This window comes from Panthera tigris, chromosome B4 (assembly GCF_018350195.1).
Source record: "Panthera tigris isolate Pti1 chromosome B4, P.tigris_Pti1_mat1.1, whole genome shotgun sequence".
Lineage (NCBI taxonomy): Eukaryota > Metazoa > Chordata > Mammalia > Carnivora > Felidae > Panthera > Panthera tigris.
In genome coordinates this window covers 140,518,794-140,539,132 of record NC_056666.1, presented here as the reverse complement: position 1 = coordinate 140,539,132, position 20,339 = coordinate 140,518,794, and the positions used below count along the sequence as shown (strand labels likewise).

The 20,339-nt window shown below is 57.8% G+C and overlaps 1 protein-coding gene across 10 annotated transcripts in view; it reads right to left on the bottom strand.

The window, feature by feature from the left end:
- PPP6R2 (protein phosphatase 6 regulatory subunit 2) overlaps positions 1–20,339 on the bottom strand; it is an 81,769-nt gene continuing 61,430 nt past the window's right edge. For 3 of the 10 annotated variants that reach the window (XM_042993625.1, XM_042993626.1, XM_042993634.1), the window contains 19 exons: positions 19,538–19,603; positions 17,829–17,941; positions 17,330–17,443; positions 15,330–15,456; positions 14,188–14,340; positions 11,351–11,554; positions 10,146–10,210; positions 8,364–8,479; positions 5,902–5,987; positions 5,411–5,491; positions 4,948–5,045; positions 4,461–4,518; positions 4,118–4,242; positions 3,778–3,941; positions 3,195–3,360; positions 3,021–3,109; positions 2,337–2,514; positions 249–509; positions 1–166 (listed from right to left, as the gene is read on the bottom strand). In XM_042993625.1, coding sequence (XP_042849559.1) covers positions 115–166; positions 249–509; positions 2,337–2,514; positions 3,021–3,109; positions 3,195–3,360; positions 3,778–3,941; positions 4,118–4,242; positions 4,461–4,518; positions 4,948–5,045; positions 5,411–5,491; positions 5,902–5,987; positions 8,364–8,479; positions 10,146–10,210; positions 11,351–11,554; positions 14,188–14,340; positions 15,330–15,456; positions 17,330–17,443; positions 17,829–17,941; positions 19,538–19,603 — 2,316 coding nt within the window. In that variant the 3' untranslated portion in view covers positions 1–114. The remainder of the gene's footprint in view (positions 167–248; positions 510–2,336; positions 2,515–3,020; positions 3,110–3,194; positions 3,361–3,777; positions 3,942–4,117; positions 4,243–4,460; positions 4,519–4,947; positions 5,046–5,410; positions 5,492–5,901; positions 5,988–8,363; positions 8,480–10,145; positions 10,211–11,350; positions 11,555–14,187; positions 14,341–15,329; positions 15,457–17,329; positions 17,444–17,828; positions 17,942–19,537; positions 19,604–20,339) is intronic. The other 7 variants (XM_042993628.1, XM_042993630.1, XM_042993627.1 and 4 more) reach the window with 7 other exon arrangements.

Genomic DNA, 20,339 nt, shown 5'->3' with positions numbered 1-20,339 from the left:
TTTACCAATGCAGCATTTATTTTAAAATAAAATTAAATTAAATTAAAAAAGACAAATTGCATCACCAGGTAGTTTTCTCGATTAAGGGCGCGCCACGGCTGGGCAGCAGCAGCATCACACGGGGCCGTTCAAGGTGGCTCCTGCAGGTGGTGGTGTGTCCATCTTCCTGCAGGAAGACGAGTGGGGGGTTAGAGCCCTTGGTCCCAAGGGTCCCGTCCGGTCCCCTTCCCCCAGCCTGACCGGCTCACCTGTCTTTTGTCGCTGTCCCCAGGATGGCTGCTGTGCATGTGGATGGGGCTGCAGTGGTGATGGCCGCTACGGGCCCTGTTGGAACCGCCCCGCTCAACACAGGAGCAACTGGCAGGGCAGCTGGGGCGGGACTGGCCTTGCCCGGCGCCGTGGTGGCCGCCACAGCAGCCTCAGGGGGGACAGCCACAGCTGGGGGGAAGGTTGCTTCTGCAGGTGCAGGGGAGGTGGGGTCTGACAGCGTGCTGGCGGTGCACTCAGCCCTGTACGGCAGACACAGGCTCCAGTTACCTGGGCTCTGGGTTCCAGTGTGGTTCTGCGCCCCCCCCTCCCCCCACCACCACCCAAGTTCCACAAACACCAGAGATCACCTGCCTGTCCACCGAGACCTCAGACCTTCCAGGTAGTGCTTGCCCTGAGCTGGTCTCTCTCCAGACAGCTCCCCCCCCCACCCCCCCCACCCCCCCACCCCCGGTATGCAACATGCTCCCCTCAATACTTCCAGCGACCCTCACTGCACCACACCCAGCCCACTTGAGAGAGCCCATGGGGGGCGCCTGGGTGGCTCAGTCGGCTGAGCGTCTGACTTCGGCTCAGGTCATGATCTCACAGTTTGTGAGTTCAAGCCAGGCTCTGTGCGGACAGCTCAGAGTCTGGAGCCTACTTCAGATTCTGTGTCTCTGCCTCTCTCTACCCCTCCCCTGCTCACTCTCTGTGTCTGTCTCTCAATAATAAATAAATGTTAAAAAAAATTTTAAAAGGCAGCCCATGGGCCATGTGCCCAGAAATGGTCCCTCCTGTAACTGGAAAGGTCAAGAACCAGTGGCCTCAGGACACCAGCCCCAGTGCCGGGCTCTGGTCTTCACAGCCCTTCTTGCCGCAGCCCAGGAGAGCGAGCCCATGGCTCCTCCATTCAGCCCACACCTGCCCAGTGCTTGCTTCAATTACGTATAAGGTCAGCTCCAACCGCACAAGGACCCCTGGGAGCCGGTGAGGGTGGGGGAGCCACGGGCAGCATAAGAAACGCCCTACATTAAAGCCTGGTGACCAGGTGTTGGCCTAGGTGGGCACAGCCTGAGGGCTCACCCACAGGCAGGCTGGGACCAGAGTCCTGCAGGCAGCTCCGGAAATGGCCCACTTGCTTTCAGAACATAATTTGCTTCTCAGAGCAAAGCTGGTTTTTAGGCAGGGAAGTTAGGAAAAGAGGAAGAGGCTTTGAGACTTGCAATGATTCTGCACTTTGAGAAGGAATTAAACCCATTCAAGAACCATGTATGCCTTTAACCCAAGGATCACCACTCAGGGGCCTGGGGCCCTGCCTCCTTGCCTGGCCCCGCTGGCTCCTAGCTGTGCCCCCTGAGGGACAGGCCTTATTGTCTGGGGTCCTGAGAACGAGCATGCTGTGAGCCAGAGCTGGACCGCCACCAATGGGATGGACTGAGCCCCAAACCTGCGGGACCACCGGGGCTGGGGCAGCGGGCTGGGGGGTAGTGGGAAGGAGACTCCACGGCTGTTCCCACTGTCACACATCTGGTCCTTGTCCTCTCCTGCTGGGGGACTGCCCCCCCCCCGCCCCCCCCCCCCCCGCCCCTGTAAACTTCAGCTCCACCATCACCTTCTCTTTCAAGTGCCCCACTGGCCCCCAGTTCCCTATTTTCACAGCTCCTTATGCAGCTTGCCTCCCCACCGTGCCCAGCCAGGAGGGGTCTGTCCATCCAATGACGGATCCCAAAGGCCTGGGCCTTCCTGTGGGTGAAGGAGGGATGCGTGCAGGGGAGCTTGCAGGGAGGATGCCCCCAGTCAGGACTCCTGTGACCCAAGGACGTCCTCAGAGACCCTCCCTCCTGCCTGAGAGGCCACGGCCCCTCCCCACCATCTGGGGCAGCCCCATCCCCAAGTCCCCAAGGCGGGACATTCAGCCCCTGTGCTCTCCCTGTGTGAAGAAAGCATCCCTGACCCCGAGCTTCCACTTAGACGAACAGGCATCCCTACCCCCCACCCCTACCCCCCAAAAGTCAGCATCCTCAGGGTCACAGGGCCAGCAGGGCATTAGGTGAGCAGAGTGCTGGGGACCTAGGGACCCTGCACACCTGGGGACTGACGCAGGCAGCAGGGGGGTCTCCCGGCTGGGACCCATGCTGACAGTCTCCAAGGCACCTGCCATCTTCTGCTCGTCCTCAGTGTTGTCGGAAACCACTGGGGGGGCCTTCCTGGTGACACACGCGTTCCAGGCACATGGGGAAGCTGGGCCTACTACAGGATAGGGAGCTGAGGACGGAGGGGCCGCAGGGCGCGGTCTCAGGGTCCTTAAGCCCACACGTGCATCTGTGTATTTACAGGAACTGTACAAAGGGGCTCTCCTCCCCCAGGCCAGGAGGGCCCCCACTTAGCCCTGTGACTTCTAACTCCCTCTCGGTGCGGCTCTGATACCCTGTGGAGCTTCCAAGCCTGTCTGATGAGGGGCACAGGGTCAAGGACCTTGAACAGGCCCCATAACGGCCACTGAGGTGGCACAGTGCACTCAGGTGACCTGCATGGAGAAAGCAAGGCCTGGGGAGACTGGCCTGGGTTGGGAAGGCCCTCACTGTCCGCCAGAGGCCCTGGCAGCACAGATGGGTGCAGGCCAGTGACATGCACACCCCGAGGGCTACCCGCCCTATGCCTGGGCCCTCTGGGAGATGTGCAAACCCCAGTATCACCAGGGGGACAGGGAGCCACAGTGGGGTCTTGGCTACATCCTCCCACTGCCTGTGCTCAGAGCCCCTCCTACTCACGGGTCCTCTCTGGGCCCTGGGTCAGGCTATCCTGGGCACCGCCGTGGCCCGTGTCCACCGGGGAGCTGCACCTGGGCCCCGACTCGGAGCTGTGGAAGGCAAGGCTGAGCACCGGCCAGGGAGATGCCACCCCCAGAGGCAGATGGGGTGACCTCCTGGCCCGCCCCACCTCACCAGCAGAAAGGCTGGAAGTCGGTGAACTTGGCCCAGCCTTTTTCCTCCAAAGCCGAAGGGCTGGGGGTGCTGGATGCCCACACGCCGGAACCCACATCCACCGCCACTCCTGGAACCGGCACTGGCGAGTTCACCGTCTCCTCAAATACTGCCCACGAGGCACCTGCTGGGGGGAGACACAGCCGTCCAGGCAGCCCTGACCCACAGGTGAGCCCCACCTGCCTTCACAGCCCTGGGGCTACGCAAGAAGTGCCGCAGGGCATGCCTTCCCCGACAAGACCAGTGGACACCGGCCGGCCACCAGCCATGGCAATGTGGCAGAGTGACCTCGACAGGGGGCAGGGGGGCAGCCAAGATCTGGGCTAAAGCATCTGCTACCAATCCTGCATTGGCACAGCCGGGGGTTGTGGGGACACTGCTGCCTTCTGGAGCATCACCTGCAAGCTTGGGCACAGAGTCTGCAGACAACAGACAGCAGGCCCACGGCAGAACACCCCCCCCCACCACCACCATGCACAGGCCAGGGCCTGTGTCCCTGCCCAAGTCCCCTGCCCAGCCTGAACCCTGTGTCCCCAGCATCTACCTTCTGAGCCACCCTCCAAGCGAGGACCTTCCTTCTGGGCTGAGGCCAGAGGGGCACCTGCCAGAGCCACATCCTTGTCTGCTTCCAAGCCCTCCTTCCTGTCCTGGCCTCCACGCTCCAGGCCATTCTTTGAGCAGCTCTCTGAGGTGTGAGGGCCCCCAAACCTGGGGAAAGACACATGGTCAGAGCAGCCACCAGCCAGCACCAACATGGGGTGCCCCAGAGTGTCCCCTCTTGTGCACCCAGAACATCGTGGCTGGCGTGGGGCTGGGAGTGCACACACAGCCTTCTGGGACCTCTCTGCCTCAGGAGGCTGGAGGAGGACAGGTGGGCCTCACACCTGGCTCTAGCCGTCACTCGGGCAGTGCAGTGCGTCTCCTTGTCCTCCCAGATGTCATCCTCCTCATCATCGTCAAAAGGCTGGATGTGGTCACTGCAGCAGGCCTCAAACAGAGCTGCGCTGGGCTGCAGGCAACATCACCCACATAGTGGCAATGGCTCCGGGAGGGGCTGAGCCAGACAGGGGGGGCATGGGATGGGGGGTTGGGCTCCCAGAGGGGCTGAGTCAGACAGGGGGATCCCAGGATGGGGGGCTTGGCTCCACAAAGCAGCCCTGTGTCCCCATACTGCCCACCCACCAGTGTCCCCATCCACTTCTAATGAGCATGGAGCTGTGGACTCACACTGTCCTCGTCAGCATCGATGCTGAAGTTTATCTCAGCAATCCTGTCGAAGGGAGCACTGCAGCAACAAGGGACATGGTCAGCATGGGGCCACCTGGGGCTTGTCCTGCAACCATCCATGCCCTGATGCCCCGGGGACATCCACCTGTCCCCTTGAGTGTAAGTAAATGGGGGCCTCGGACAAAGGGGGCAGCTCTCCGTCCTGCCTCCCTCCTCACACTCACTCGTTTTCCACCCAGGCCCCTCTGTCCCTGGTCTGCACGGTGACAATCTGCCTCCCCAGAGGGTGTTGCAGCCCAGCCCCTCCTGCAGGCCTGGAACCTGGTCACAATGGGCAGAACCCAGCTCCTTTCCAAGAGGGACAAGGTGGTGGGAGATGGTGAAGGCTCAAATGTGGGATGTGGTGACAGGAGGGAGGCACCCAGGTGACAGGATCCCAGGTGGGGTGGACATGGTTTAGGGGCCAGAGAGCATGATGGGAGCTCACTTGACACTGTCATCCTGGTCTGCAAACTCCTCGTCATTGAAGCCAAACTGATCCACGAAGGTGGCTGTCATCTGCTGGACCTGGTACTCGGAGAAAGCCTGGCGGGGAGGGGGGCGCAAGGCGGCCTCAGACGGAGCTGCTCCCAGAAAAGCTCACTCTGCTGCTTCACGGGGTCCTCCCAACCGGATGACATGCACGCAGGGTCGCGTCCAAAGAGCCTCGTTTACTTTAAAGGTCATCCACCGGGTCCCCAAGGGTCTCATCGATGTGGCTCTGGGGGTTCCCCCCTCATTAAGGGGCGAGGGTGCTGCACGTCTGGCCCCTCCCCTGCTCGAGCCTGGTGCGTGGGGACAAGCACACTCCCCTGGGCTGTTTCCCGCAGCAGCCTGGCAACGCCCTGGAGACTGAGCGCTGCCAAGGGCGGGAAGGGCTGCCTGAGCTTGTGCAGAGCGGCCACACGCACCTGCTGCAGGGACAGCTCATTAGGGAAAACGCCCTCCATGTCCTCATCCTCACTCGAGGGGTGAAGGTGGTGGGTGCTTACCTGAAACAGCCAGAGTGGGTGGACGTGAGCCCCCGGGGCTGCTGCCCCCTCGCCCCTCCCCTTGGTGTAGGGCACACCAGGCCTCGGGAATCAGGAGCCCTCGAGAACACACTAGGGCTCCTGAGGGGACAGGGAAGGGTCAAGGGGCCAGGCCGGCTCTGCTGAGGCTTTAGGGGGCCACTGGGGCCCGAGGCAGGACAAGTCGGTGTTCAGGACACAGAGGCAGAGACCACTGCACGCATTCAGGGCCGTGTGGACGGACGGACACACACACACACACACACACACACACACACACACACACACACCCCACACCACACCACCCCCCACCCCCCGCCGCGCCACCGGACAGGAAGGCATGGCCGCAGCACCAACGGATGCCGTGCCACGGGAACAGCTGAGCCCCTCACCAGGTCCACAGCGTTCCTGCGGTTGGTCTCCGCCAGTGTCTCCTCCACGAAGTTCTCCCAGCGCCCACGGCAGTCCGCAGGGAGCCCTGCAAGGGAGCACCATTGCTTAGCCCTGGGACAGCGCCACTGTGCTCAGGCATGGAGGGCCCAGAGGGGACGCCTGAGGGCCACCGGAAGGCAGGCCTAGGCAGCCAGGGGTCCTGCAGGACCTCGAAGGCGCTCACAGGAGAGGGCCTGAGCTCAGCGGGCATCTTGGCACACAAGCCGACCTCAGGAGCCCCCAGGTGCGAAGTGAGCATGGGGACCACTGCTGTGCGGATCTCCCTCTGCCGTGCGGATACCACTGCAGCTGTATCTCCCTCTCCGCCCATCCCCCCAACCCCTCAGTGCAGCCCACAGGCCTGTGGGGGCCTGTTTTCTGGAAAGGTCAGAGCCCCAGAAAGAGTCACAGTCCAGAGCAAGTGAAGACCACAGCAGAAAGCTCCTTGCTCACCTCACACACCCCAAACTGCACCCTTCCTAGGGAGCCTCCCTGGGTCCACACACCCTTGTCACAGGTGCCTGACCTCGGCCTGTTGGCCACCGACCAAGTACACTCCCCTGCTTCCATTCTGGAGGGCCACCCAGAGCTTCCTGGACTCACCCCTGGCGCTGTGCCATAGGGACCACAGCAGAGACTCCCTGAAGGGACAACCAGGCAGCCAGTGTGGCAGGCCCACCGGTCTAAACCGGCGGGGACCACACCTGCCACAGAGCTGACCTAACACTGGCAGCACAGCTTCCTCTGCTGCACGATGGGGGAGGAACCCTAGCACCCCCCTATGCTCCAGGATCACGGCACCGGTGGGGGTCCTGCCAGATGGAGTTCACTCCTTTGTGCAAACACCATCCACTGCGCCCAAGCATCCCACGTGGGGCTGAGAAGACGGTCCTGGTCACGAAACTGGTGTGAACACCGCCCCCAGGGCCTTGAGGGATCCTGTCCTCTGCCCACCTTCAGCTCCCTGGACTCACTAGTGCACTCCATCCACCTGTCCAGCCCTGATCTCCCAGTGTCTCTCAGCACGCTCTTCAGGCTGGTCTGGGCATCGTCCTCCCCAGGGGAGCCACACGGGCCCTTCTGACCTGCCCACCTTCCTGTCTGAAGCAAGACTCCTTTGGGCCCTCCCGGCTCTGCTCAGGAAGCCTGGTGGCCAGGAGTTGCAGACCACGGCCAGGATGTGAGAGGGCGTGGGTGGTGGGACCCCAGGTCGGGGCAGGGGTGGCCCTGGAGTCCGAGGCAGGAGAAGCCCAGGATGGCGGATGTCTCAGGCTGAGGGCAGAGGGGAGGACTGACCAGAGGAGGGGCTGCCTCTGCTCAGGTCCAAAAACCTGTTCTTCAAGAAGAGAGGCCACCTTCCCCAGCTCCCCAGACTTGTGCTAGAAAGGTCTGCAAAGCTGCCTGAGTTCAGAGACAAGCTGGACTGTGGAGCAGGAGGGCAGTGTTCGGGCGGGACTCGGGTGGTCCCTGAGCAGCAGACACAGGGGAGAACTTGTTGACACCTGAGCTGCTGAGTGCAGGCACCTGACAGGGCTGCTGGGCACAAGGATGCCCTCCACAGAGGTCTGTTCAACAGAACTGACACCTGGGACCCAGGCCCACCCTGAGAGAAGATCCCATGTGGGAAAGCAAGCAGACTGTCCTGTACCAATGCAGTTACCGCCTGCTGAGGGGGGCCAGAGGGCACGAGACGAGCAGGAGACGGGGGCAGGGGGCTGAGGGCAGAGGCAGGGGGGCAAGAGGCAGGGAGCAGAGTGCAGAGGCAGGGGGCAAGGGGCAGAGGCAGGGGGTAGGAAGCCGGAGGGCAGAGGCAGGGGGCTGAGGGCAGAGGCAGGGGGAAGGAGGCAGAGGGCAGGGGCAGGTGGCAGAGGCAGAGGCAGAGGCAGGGGGCAGAGGATGGGGGCAGGAGGCAGAGGGCAGGGAAAGGGGGCAGAAGCAGGGGGCAGGAGAGAGGGGGCAGAGGCAGGGGACAGAGGCAGGAGGCAGAGGGCAGAGGCAGGGGGGGAGGCAGAGGGCAAGGGGCAGAGGGCAGGAGGCAGGGTGCAGGAGGCAGAAGGCATAGGCAGAGGGCAGGGGGCAAAGAGCAGAGGCAGGGGGTAGAGGGCAGGAGGCAGAGAGCAAAAGCAGGGGGCAGGAGGCAGAGAGCAGAGGCAGGGGGCGGAGGCAGAGGGCAAGGGGCAGAGGGCAGGAGGCAGAAGGCATAGGCGGGGGGCAGAGAGCAGAGAGCAGAGGGCAGGAGACAGATGGCAGAGGCAGGAAGCAGGGGACAGAGAGCAGAAGCAGGGGGCAGGAGGCAGTGGAAGGGGGCAGGGGACAGAGGCAGGAGATGCGGCAGAGGCAGGGGGCTGAGGGAAGGGGCAGGGGGCAGACCCAGAACGGGGCTCCTGCTGCCAGGAGGGCAACAAGGGCAGGACGGGCTCACCTCGGATGACTTCGCTGATGTGGGTCTGCATGGGGCCCCTCTCCAGGTTCTGTACCACCGCATTGGCAATTCGGGTAAGGTGGCCCATGTTGCCTCTCCTCATGCCACCCGCTGCCCTGAAAGTGAAGGGCAGCATCAGGGGACCACTAGGTTTTCTTCACTGTGTCCATCAGGGCCCTGGCCTCGCCCCTGCTCCCAGCCCTCCCTGTCCCCCCCACTCCCCTCACCCCACGAATCCCACCTGCAGGACACTTATTTTTCCAGAGCACCTGCTACAGGCCAGCCAATCACTCCAATCTCACTACAAGGAGTGCTAATGAGGCAGACACCGCTCCTACCCCCAACGTAGAGACCAGAAACCGAGGCAGCCATGGGGCCTGCATACCAGCAGGGCCTGGTGGGCCTCTGCCCACCCCGCAGGGCTGGTCCGATGCTGCGCCCCTCAGCCCACATGCGGACACCTCTGCCCTGTCCTGGCTCCCAGAGGCCCTTCCAGCTCCACCCAGAGCCGGCTGACCCGAAGGAACACCCAGTGGGGCAGAAGAGGTTCAGAGACCCCAGTACAGTGCATTCCTGCCACGGGTGCTGACCAGCGGTGGGTGGCAGGGGAGGGCAAGGGGAGTCAAGAACGGACACGGGACTGGGACCCAGAGCCAGGCAGGGGCTGCTCCACATGGGCAGTGGCTGGGAGCTGGCCTGTCGCTGCCTGGCTCCCCGGGTCTGCAAACTGCCTCCTTTGCTGAGTTCTACACACTCTAAGGCCTGAGTCCCGGCTTCCGTCCACCTTCCCACCCCACGCTGCCAAGCACACACAGCTTCACGTTCAACCTCTCCTCCGTCACATGCGTGACCCAACACAAGGGCAAATCTTTAAAGCCCCTTGTGCTAGGAAGGCGTTAAATGCTCAGAGGGGACAAAGTCACTTTCGACCGTGTTCTCTGTCCTAAAAGCCTGACGGTGCCCAGAAGAGGAAGCAAAGGTGGGCTCCTGAGTCAGTGAGCCCAGCCTGGCAGAGGAAGGGGTCAGGAGGGAGCCTGGAGGGACAGGCCCGCGGGGAGGCCTGTGTGCAGCCTGCTGTGAGTCCCAGCCTCTGTGGCATCGTGGGCCCCTCATTGAAAGGAGTGAGCCACCCACCGTGACAGGCACCGTGTGCACCAGTGCACAAGAGGGACAAGAGCAAGCTGCCCATGGGGCTTCAGTGGTATCACGTGGGCCAGACCCAAGGAAGGACAGATGACCCCGTCCCACATGTTGCACGTATTCTGCAGAGGACACAACCTGGTGGGGTAACAGCAGGATGCGAGCCATGAAGCGGGTGAGATCAGAGCCCCCCCAGAAGCAGCAGTGGGCAGGGTGGAGCGACGGCAGGGTGTGGGCAGGGCTGTGGGCAGGGGCAGCCCACACAGGGACCTGGATGGTTGAGACTTAGGCAGTGGGAAGACCATCTGTGTGTTTCAAAAAGATCCCAGCTGCTCAGGGCGCGAGAGGCCGGTGGGGCAGGAGAGAAAGCAGGAAGTAGCCCAGATGCACTGCTGAGGGTTCAGGGCTTAGCAGGAGAAGCAGCTGGTGGCGGGGATGGGGAGATGGGAGGACTGAGGACACACTGTGAGTGGAAGGCTGGGGTCCCTGCTGACAGGCCGGGTGGGGCAAGGAGAAGAGTGGCTCTGCCTGTCTCTCCTGGGCACCCTAGGCCTGCCCCTCCCTGGCCAGCACTTCCAGGTTCCCCACCGGAGCCGCACACCAGCCCCTGGGGTACCCCCTACAGCTCCCGTGGGTCCTTACTGTGCGTGATCATTGGCTTCCCAGGCCTCCAGGATCCGCTGGACCAGGCAGCACTTCTGGAACAGCTAAGGGGACAGGTGACCCCAGTCAGGGTCTGCAGGGCTGCACACTGCCCTCTACCCGACCCTGGACCGTGTGGGTTAGGCTGGCAGCAAGCAGGCACATCAGCGCAACGTCCCCAATGCCTCCCTACAGTCCAAACAGGAGCAAAGGTGCTGCCCGGGCCCCATAGGGCCACCCAGCTCCGCTCCTTCCCTTGGCCGCCTCCCACCTTCTCTGTCCAGAAGCAAGGATTGGGCCCAAGTGCCTCCTCTGGCCTCTGGGCCTGGACGCCATTTCCTGTGCCTCTGCATGTGTTCTTGGACCCACCTCACACCCCACTCCATACAGGGCCTCCTCATCTGGGTGAGGGTCTCCCACTCACTGGTGTCAAGGCACCTGCCCCCAGCTGTGTACCCCCTGGGCTGCTGTCCAGCTCAGGCCTGCACGACGCAGGCCTCTCTGGTCAGACACTTGTGTCCCTCCTGTCTGAGCCTCACAGCCAGCCTGAGGGTCAGAATCGTCCCCCCCCCCCACCCCCGCAGCCCCCAGCCTCCCCAGGGAAGCACGAACCAGTGGGCTCCCCGACTCGAGAAGAAGTGACCGTGCCCACCTCCTCATGGCACCCACCCACCCACACGCCTGTTTCCTCTCCTCAACAAACACTTGTTAACATCGCTCTTGTCAGCTGTTTAGGGCAGAGGCGACACAGACACGGACACCAGGCAAGAGCTATGGGCAGTCCCAGAGGGGAGACTCCCGTGAGACACTCATGGGCCAGCATGGAAGTGCCAAGAAAAAGGAAAGACTTTCCTTTCACAGGGTCCACAACCCCAGAATGTTTTCCCCTGAGACTTCGACACATTCTCTTTCCTGCACACTTTCCTTCACGGCCTTGTCATGACGGCAGCAGACCCCGGGGCTGCATCCAGATGCTCTGGCCCCCTCTGGTGAGCGTGGCCCACCGCAGGGCCCGGCCCTCGGCTCCCTGGCAAACAGGGACACTTTCTCCATGACTCTTTGTCTCACAGTGGAGGGAGGGCAGCGCACCCACGTCACGGGAGGCTTAGGGGGCAGCCACAGTGCGGATATCCACACAGGGCGGGGCTCAGCTCGCAGCGACAGGAAGGGCGCACAGCAACACACAGGACGCTGGCTGGACTTACGTGGGTCACCATTGTGTTCTCAGGGCGGCTGGCAGCAGGCGGGGGGGCCTCTGGGTCCCCGCTTCCGGGCAGAAGCTCCGCCCTGCCCTCCAGTCCACTGGCTTCTGCCCTGTCCTCGCGGGCAGCATGGGAGAGAATAGCGGCTATGCATAGTTCCACTTGGAAGTGCAGGAAGTTATTCCAGGTGTACTTAAAAAACAGGTCCTGAGTAAACAGAGGACAGAGGAAAGTCCTTGGACGGGTTTTCTCCCGGCAGCAGGACCACGGAGGCGAGGGGATCGCTGTCGTGGTAGTGCACCGTTCCCACACGCTGTCCCCTGACCACGTGGGTGGCCAGGCGGGTGCTGACGGTACCCCCTTGAGATGGTCTCTCTGTTTGGAACCTTGACAAAGGGCCACCCGCCCTTCTATCTCATCAATCTCTGCTCTCATCTGAACACACCCTGTGCTGGGCTTATCTTTTTGTCCTTAACTTAGAAGTTTAACTCATTACTTTTTAGCCTTTTTTCTTTCCCAAGCGTACTTTTCCTGTGGTATCCACTTCAAGTACATGATACACATTTTGCTATGTAAATGTTTATTATTCTGCCTTTACGATTTTGTCTTGACCCATGAGTTACTGGAAGTACATTAAATTCTCAAACACCCAGGGACTCTGTTCAGGAAGGGATGTGAAATCGAGAGGTGGACACTCCCCGAGGGAACCCAGTGAGGCCCAAACCCCAGCCAAGCCTAGAGGATGGCTGTGTCCTTCCCCTGGACCAGGGTGGGGACAGCAGTCTGCCTGTGACTCTCTGGTCCCGCAGGCCAGGGAGGAGGCACTGGCAAGGAGAGTGACAATGTGCCTGCCACACCGGTGAGGACGCTGCCGGTAAAATGGGGCAGCTACTACGGTAACCTGCTGCCTCCTCAAACAGACGCGTAGAATTACTGTACGACCCGCCAATCCCACTTCTTGGTACACACTCAGAAGAGATACGGGCACACCCATGTTCACAGCAGCGTATTCAAAACAGCCCAAAACTGGAAGTAACCCAAGTGTCTATCAACTAATGGCTCTGGACAAACACAATGTGGTCACTTCACACAACGGAATATTATTCAGCTTCAAAAAGGACGGAAATCCTGCCACGTGCCACCACATGGATGAACCTTGAGGACACACTGCTGAGTGAAATAAGCCGGACACAAAAGGCTAAATCCTGCGTGGTTCCACTTCTGTAAGGTCCCTACAAGAGTCAGACTCAAACTCAAAGAGACAGAAGGTATAGGGTGGCTGGGTGGCTCAGTTGGTTGTGTCCAACTTCAGCTCAGGTCATGATCTCATGGTTTGTGAGTTTGAGCCCCGTGTCGGGCTCTGTCCTGACAGCTCAAAACCTGGAACCTGCTTCGGATTCTGTGTCTCCTTCTCTCTCTGCCCCTCCCCCACTTGTGCTGTGTCTCTCTCTGTCTCTCTCAAAAATAAATAAATGTAAAAAATATTAAAAAAAAAAAAAAAAAAGAGAGACAGAAGGCAGATGGTGGTGGCTGGGGGAGGGGGAGGGGCAGGGGATAGACTGCTTACTGGTCAAAGTTTCTGTTTCAGAAGATGAGAAAGTTGCAGAAATAGAGAGTGGTAATGGTTATATAACATTGGGAATGTACTTAATTCTACTGAATTATACACTTACAAATTATAAAAATGATAAATTTTATGTTATATATATTTTACCACAATAAAATAAAAGCAAAAAAGGGGGGTGGGAGACACTTTTTTTGAAGAGAGGAAAAGGAAAGGAGGTCTTTCAAAAACGAAGCCCTGATCCGTATCTGGGATTTCAGCACAGCAATGCCCAGCTGACTCCCAAACCCTGTAAGAAACTGAGATATAGTCAGTACTTCAGGCCTAGTTCCAAGGCTGCCCCCTTCTGGGATGAGAATTTTTTTTTAACGTTTATTTTTGAGAGAGAGACAGAGACAGAGCAGGAGCAGGGGAGGGGCAGAGAGAGAGGGAGACACAGAATCCAAAGCAGGAAGGATCCAGGCTCTGAGCTGTCAGCACAGAGCTCAACACGGGGCTTGAACTCCGGACCGCGGGATCATGACCTGAGCCAAAGTCTGATGCTCGACTGAGCCTCCCAGGCGCCCCTGGGATAAGAATTTAAATTAGAAAAGATTTCAGTTCTCTGGGAGTAGAGGCCCTAAGGCAAGGCAGAAGGGAAGAGGGAGACCGAGACCCCATGTGTTCACGGCGCACACCCAGGGGGCGCCCTCCCCATCAGCACCCACCTTCCGTGGCGGAGCCTGCTGCCCACAGCCAGTGCTGCTCTGCTATCCCTGCCTGCCTGACCGTCTCCCGCAGGCACCAGAGAGGTATCTGCTGAAGAGAGGACCACTTCCCACTGGCCTGGGCAAGAGCTGCTAGGGTGGCCTTCTACTGTGAGTGACCAGGATTTGCTCTTTCAGGACGTTTTATGTTGGAGAGCTATAATAAAAATTCTATCTTGGGGAGGAAACAGGAAGGGGATGGACTGTATTACCCCAGTCCCTCACAGTGGATTAGAAATCTGCCCTCTGCTTTCGGGGCAGTTCTCTGTACGCCTACACCAAGGCCTATCCCACGGTCACTCGGTGTGCTTCACCAGCGACCTGTGCGGTCAACCCTGCGACAGGTCTGGGAAATGGTTTCTCTATACAGACTATGCTTGTTCCGGGCAGAACCTTGTCTGGATACTGAGGTCCAAATGCCTGCCCCTGACAGACCCCCGCCCAGTGCACCTGCCCTGTCTGCCCACCCCCCTGCTGACAGTGCAAGACACGCAGAGAGCCACCCAGGGCTGGCGGGAGCGCCCACTTACCAGCAGTAAGCCCATGGTGTTGAGCCGGCAGAGTTCCTGGTTGATGCTGGGCGTGTTCGTGTGCAGCAGTGCAGCCATGAGGCGGGCCCCGTGCAGACGGGCATTCCCCAAAGGCTCCTCCAGCACGCCAATGGTGGTCAGGATCGCTTTTTTCTACAAACACAAGAGCACCACCCAGTTAGAGACCTGCAACCAGCATGGATGGCCGCTACTGGCTTCTCTTAGCTCTGGTGCTAACTGCTCAAAGGGCCAGGCCACTACTCCGTGAAGCGGCTCAGCCTGGGGAGGCATACGATGTGTGTGCGGAGGTTCCTCAAGCCAGTGTTGCCTATGAGAGGAAATAAGGGGTCAGCAGGGTTAGGGACCCCACCACTCCCTTCAGGGCCTCACAAAACAGTAAGTAATGGTGGTCTACTGTCCCCAGAAGCCCAGGGCTCTCTGGTCCCAGCAAACCAAGCAAAGACATGTGCATGTCAGGTTATGAGACATGTCCAACATGGGGCCAGCTCTCTGGGGGACACCGTGTCAGGACACCGAGCTAACAGACACCCCATGAACATACTTGAAGGAGACAAGTAACAGTTGGCCTCATCAGATTGGATGCCAGGGTTCTCTGACCCCACACACATGCAGCGTAATGTTTCATTAATGAAATGTTCCAGAATCCCTACCTTCATAGTGCAACAGATCATAGTAGGTGCTACGAAGCACCAAGGAAAGGGAAAGGGGCCCTGACGGAGGAGAGGGGCTCCACAGTGAGCTCCATGGTGGCTAAGCAACTGAGCCCTTCTCCGTGTGACCCAAGTGCTGCCTGGAGCTATTGAGCTGAGCAAAGGCCTCCCCTGGCATTTTCCCTGACCATTGGCCAGGTACCCCTGACTTGGAGGCCAGACCTACAGTAAACTTGGGCTCTCAGACGGCCCCTATTTCAGAGTGCAAGAGTCATCTGGGGGGCTGCAAAATGTCCTCCCCACCCAGCCTTACCTCAGAGAAGAGACGGACATTCAGCAGATGAGGGTATGGAAACATGCCTCTGGGATCTGTCTGGTGGCTCTCAAGTTGGGATGTCTGGTGGTCTACTTGCAAATCATCCTGCCTATAATGCCTGCATAGGGACCTAACAGCTGTTCAGGGTCACCCACCTTTGGCGGGCTGAGTAGAAGCTGGTGGAAGTCCTTCAGTCGTGGCTCAATGCCGTGCAGTATGCTGCTGCTGACGGTACACAGCCCTTCCAGTCCCTGAGAAAAGGAGTCCACCAAGCCCTCTGTCCTGTGGATGAGGACAGCAGATGGAGACACAGGGCATACACCCCCGTCCTCTGTCACACCTCGCCCCCCAACTTCTCCACCTGTTGGCTCAAGAGTGGTTTGGTGGCTGGTACAGAGAGAAGAGAAAAGCAACAGTGGCCTTTAGAAAACATTCCCAGGTGATGGCCAAGGACAGCCTCCTCACCCCCACGGGGCTGGTGGCATCTCACACGCACCGGACCTACCTCTGGCCCCCACCTCTGGTTTTGGAAAATTCACCATTGTTCCTACTCCTTGATTGAAAAACAGGAGACAGGACTCCACATCGTCCCTCCAGCTTTTTCAAACTAATTTCTCTGAGATCTTTATTTAAATGCTTTTTCCAGTTATAAAAGTAATACGTGACCATTATAGAAAAACATTTTAAATACAAAAAAAGAAAAAAAAAGAATCATCTGGCTCATCTCTGTTTTTATGTCTCATTTCCATGCTGTCCCTTTACTGCAGGCAAGGTTGGGAGAGGCCTTGAGAAGAACCCCCACATCCTACAGAAAAGGCCCAGGCTTCCAGGATTCACAAAGATTGAAAGAAAAAAAAAATCAGCATTCTTGGGGTACCTGGGTGGCTCAGTCAGTTAAGCGTCCAACTTGGGCTCAGGTCACAATTTCATGATTGGTGGCATCGAGCCCCAGATCAGGCTCTGCACTGACACTGCAGGGCCTGCTTGAGATTCCCTCTCTCCCTCTCTCTCTCTCTGCTCCTCCCTGAGCATGTATGTGCTTTCTCGCTCTCTCTCTCAAAATAAACATTAAAAAAATCAATATCCTGATTGTCTAACTAGAGAAAACAATGATAATGTTATAATTCTATTTTTAGGTAATAAACTAATAGATCTGTATTGGATCCCAGAGAAAGAGAGCCAAAAACTGCTACTAATACCATACCAAGATTAACTCAATTTCTTGTCATTTCTTATTCTTTGGTTGTTGTTGTTGTTTTTTTAAATTTTTTAAAATGTTTATTTTTGAGAGAGACAGAGCACGAGCAGGGGAGGGGCAGAGAGAGAGGGAGACAGAATCCCAAGCAGGATCCAGGCTCTGAGCTGTCAGCACAGAGCCCAACGTCAGCGCGGAGCCCAATGCAGGGCTTGAACTCACAGACCGCGAGATCATGACCTGAGCCAAAGTCAGACGCTTAACCAACTGAGCCACCCAGGTGCCCTTTTTTATTGTTATTATTTTTTAAATAGGCTTCATGCCTAGGATGGAGCCCAATGCGGGGCTTAATCTCATGACCCGGAGATCAAGACCCCGAGATCAAGACCCTGAGCTGAGATCAAGAGTTGGATACTTAACTGACTGAGCCACCCAGGTGTCCCTACTGCTTTTTTTTTTTTTTTTTTTTTAATTTTTAAAGTGCAGTTTATCAGTGCTGGGAGCTTCAATGAAGTCCCCTCCAGAAGAAATAAGAGAACTAGTCACCCTGGGAGACAGGCCACTACCACACCACATGACGGGACAGAACAGATCAGACACACACACACACACACCTCGCAGCCCACACCCCCACACATTGGCGTGTACATGCAAAAACCACTCACACAAACACACACACACACACACACACACCACACCACATTTACACATCACACACTGGGACAGTCTATGGGGAAACCCACTGTTCATACCTATTCCACAGATACATCTATAAACACCTTGTAAGCTGGCGACATTGGGTACCTTCGGCCTGAGGCAGGAACATGACTGACGCCAAAGGTCAAGGAGCTGTAAGTTTATCTTTTCAAGAAAGAGAGTCTACCCATCATTAACAATTAGTTAAAAACCCCACACACCCAGACCACTCATCATATTCAGGCTCTCATGCGAGACACTCACCCAGCCCGCCTTGTTTCCAGCAAGGTAAGTAACACCTGAGTCCCACTAACGAGGCAGCTCTCAGTCTGGTCTCCATCAAACATGTTCTTCAGAAGCTGCTCCACACAGTCCTGCCTGTCAGACACACACAGAGGTCACTGCTGCTGGAGCAGACACACAGGCCAGCGTCCAAAGGACTGCCTCTCCTCTCTATAAACGAGCAACACCCTAAAACTCGAGCGGCTTCGCTTGGGCTTCAGGCTGGGCACCCAGGGTTCTCACGACGCTCCTGCCCCTGCTGGCCTAGAGTCACTACACATGCCAGGGGTCCCCTGGAGACCTCCTCCCATGAGAAACAGGCTCATCAGGTTAACTAGATGGGAGTACTTCACAGCCAGCTCATCAGAATCTGGGCATCTGCAGTATCTGCCTGTGCTCCGGGCAGGGCTTGGAGGCCTCCTCATGCTCAGAAAGACCCCACCCCACCCAGCCAGGCACCCGCAATGCAGCCAGCACTCACGACTCCAGCACTGTGAGGAGGGGGTCTGGCTCCGGGGCCTCCTGCAGCTGACTGGCCTGCTCTCTGCCCAGCCTGATGATGTCACAGAGAGTCTGAGAGGCGTTGGACTGTCTCTGGAAGGAAAAGGAGACACAGCACTCCCCTCAGGGCTGGGGAGAGAGGCCAGTAGAGCCGTCCCACTGCTCAGTTCTCGGAAGAACACACTGGACTCTCTAAACAAGTCCATTTCAGAGAAGCCTGGTTGGCCTTTCTGAATGTCAGGATGCAATCCGGTCAGACCTTTCAGCTGTACTGAACTAACCCAGACTCCAGATAGGGCTCTCGAGGGTCAGATACACCACAGAGACATTGCTCTATCCCTGGAACCATTCTGAGATATGCTGCATATGTGACCACGTTACTGCCACTGTATTTTAAATTAGTATTTAAAAAATTAAGTATTAAACTGTAGCTGGTAACACTCAGAATGAGTCCTATGAGCTAATGGAAACAGACAAGGTGCTACAGAAAACAGAGGCCTCAACTCTTCCAGGGAACCATTAATCCTTAACTAGTGAAAATCTGGACTCAGTGCACTCGCAACAACATGGGGTGTTTAGTGGTGCAGATAAACTAACTAGAGAGAAACTCAGCCCCCTGGCTCCATGCCGGGAGCATCAGAACATGCAGCCGTGACCTGTACACTGTGGGAACTCTGGGCTACAGAAAGTGTTTGCATGACTACTTTAGGGAGAAATGAAAGCAGTCAGGTGGTCCCTGTGGCCTCACCCCTGCGTCTGGGCCAGGAACAGGCCAGTCGGCCTGTGGTGCTCACACTGGTGGAGGGGCACCCGCCCTCCTCAGTATGGAGCATAGGCACCCTCACCCGGCTGTGTGACGGCCCCGTGGGCGGAGAGGAACAGAGAGCAGTGTGGCCAGGCCACAGCACAGGCTCAGACACAGGTCGGCACCACTGTTCTCAAATTGCTGAGGGCAGTGTGTCTGTTTACTTTTGTCATGCACGGAAAAAATACACCCCAAATTCTTCAACAGTGATCACTGCAGGGAGCAGGCAGGGGGCCAAGAGGAAGCCCCACTGCCACCCTACATGCTTCCACACTGGCGGTGGGGGCCTCCCTCCCAGAGGCTTTACGCCCTCGTAAACCCCACCTCCTCAGCCACTCACTTCTAGAGAGCAGAGTACAGCCACAGTGCAGACTGTCCCTTCTAAGACTGCAGAAGAAGAACTTCCGTCTTGCTCACTCCAAGGGAGGCCAGCAGCACGTTGTGAGCTGCCCCGTGGACAGGTCCACGGCCCTCAAGGAGCGGAGTCCTGTTGAGCCACTGGTGACCCTGGAGGCAGGGCCTCCCCCAGCTGAGTCCTGAGATGACCACAGTCTTGTAAGAGACCCTGGGCAGAGGACCCACTAAGCCGTGTCCAGGTCCCTGACTCACAGAAAGAGAAATTTAAAAAATACTTGTTCTTATAAACAACTAAGTTTTGGGATAATTTGTTACTCAGCCAGAGATGCGATCACTAATACAATTCTGGTCAAATTGTTTTTTATAATATGTATTACTTTTTTTAGTAAAAAGACAGAGTCTGCAAGTCTGTGCTTGATTGAAGGAAGAAAAGTATGTAACTCTTGCCCTCGGCGGCAGAGAGCGTTCTTTAGTAGCCCCGAGTGAGGGGCTCTGCGGAAGGTGGGCTCTGTGGGAGCCATACTCACATCTTCATCCTGACTTGGGTGGATCAGCTCCACCAGCCTCTGGATGATCTTCTCTTCATTAAGCCACTGAAAGGGAAAAAGAGGCCTGCCAATGACGCTGTTCACATCTAACTAAAGAGAAGGAAAGTCCGTCAGTGCAGAAGAAATCCACGTGCCAGGTTCCAGGCGTAGAGATTCTCTGTCCAACGTATGTGTCCACCCAGACCCAGAAAGAACAAGTGGTGACCAAATTCTGGAGAGACCTGAACTCCACAAAGAAGGGACCAGTGGTCCAGACGCCTAAACATACTGTCCTCAGGGTGTCTCGGAAGACAGAATGAGCTGGAGCCCAGAGCCACCCAGGCACCAACAGGGCTGCCCCGGTGCCCAGCCTGGCTGCACATGGACGCTCTGCTCTCTGCTGTGTCAGGGCCTTTCCAAGGTCGGGAGAAGCAAAGAGGTCTGGTGCCGGTGCCTGAATGCTGTGAGGACTACAATGCCCAACACTATTTGAGGCCCAAAGGTGGTGGGGACCCAGGGAAGACCAGTGAGTTTCCTTATCCAAAACTGGGAGATCTGCCCCCGCGGTTGCTAACATGAAGTTAATGTGGGCTTTCCGCCATTAACAACAGCTGACATTCATGCTGTGTCTCACTGCCTAACGTTAGCTATTTATGACTGACTCTTCGTGGGAGGCTGCTCCATAACGAACCTAAACATGAGAACGGCTACCCTGATGACAACTGTTACTGGGTCCCAGGAGCTGGAAAATGAGCAAGAAGGCCCAGGCCTTTACTTTAAATTCCATCACAGACAAAACCTG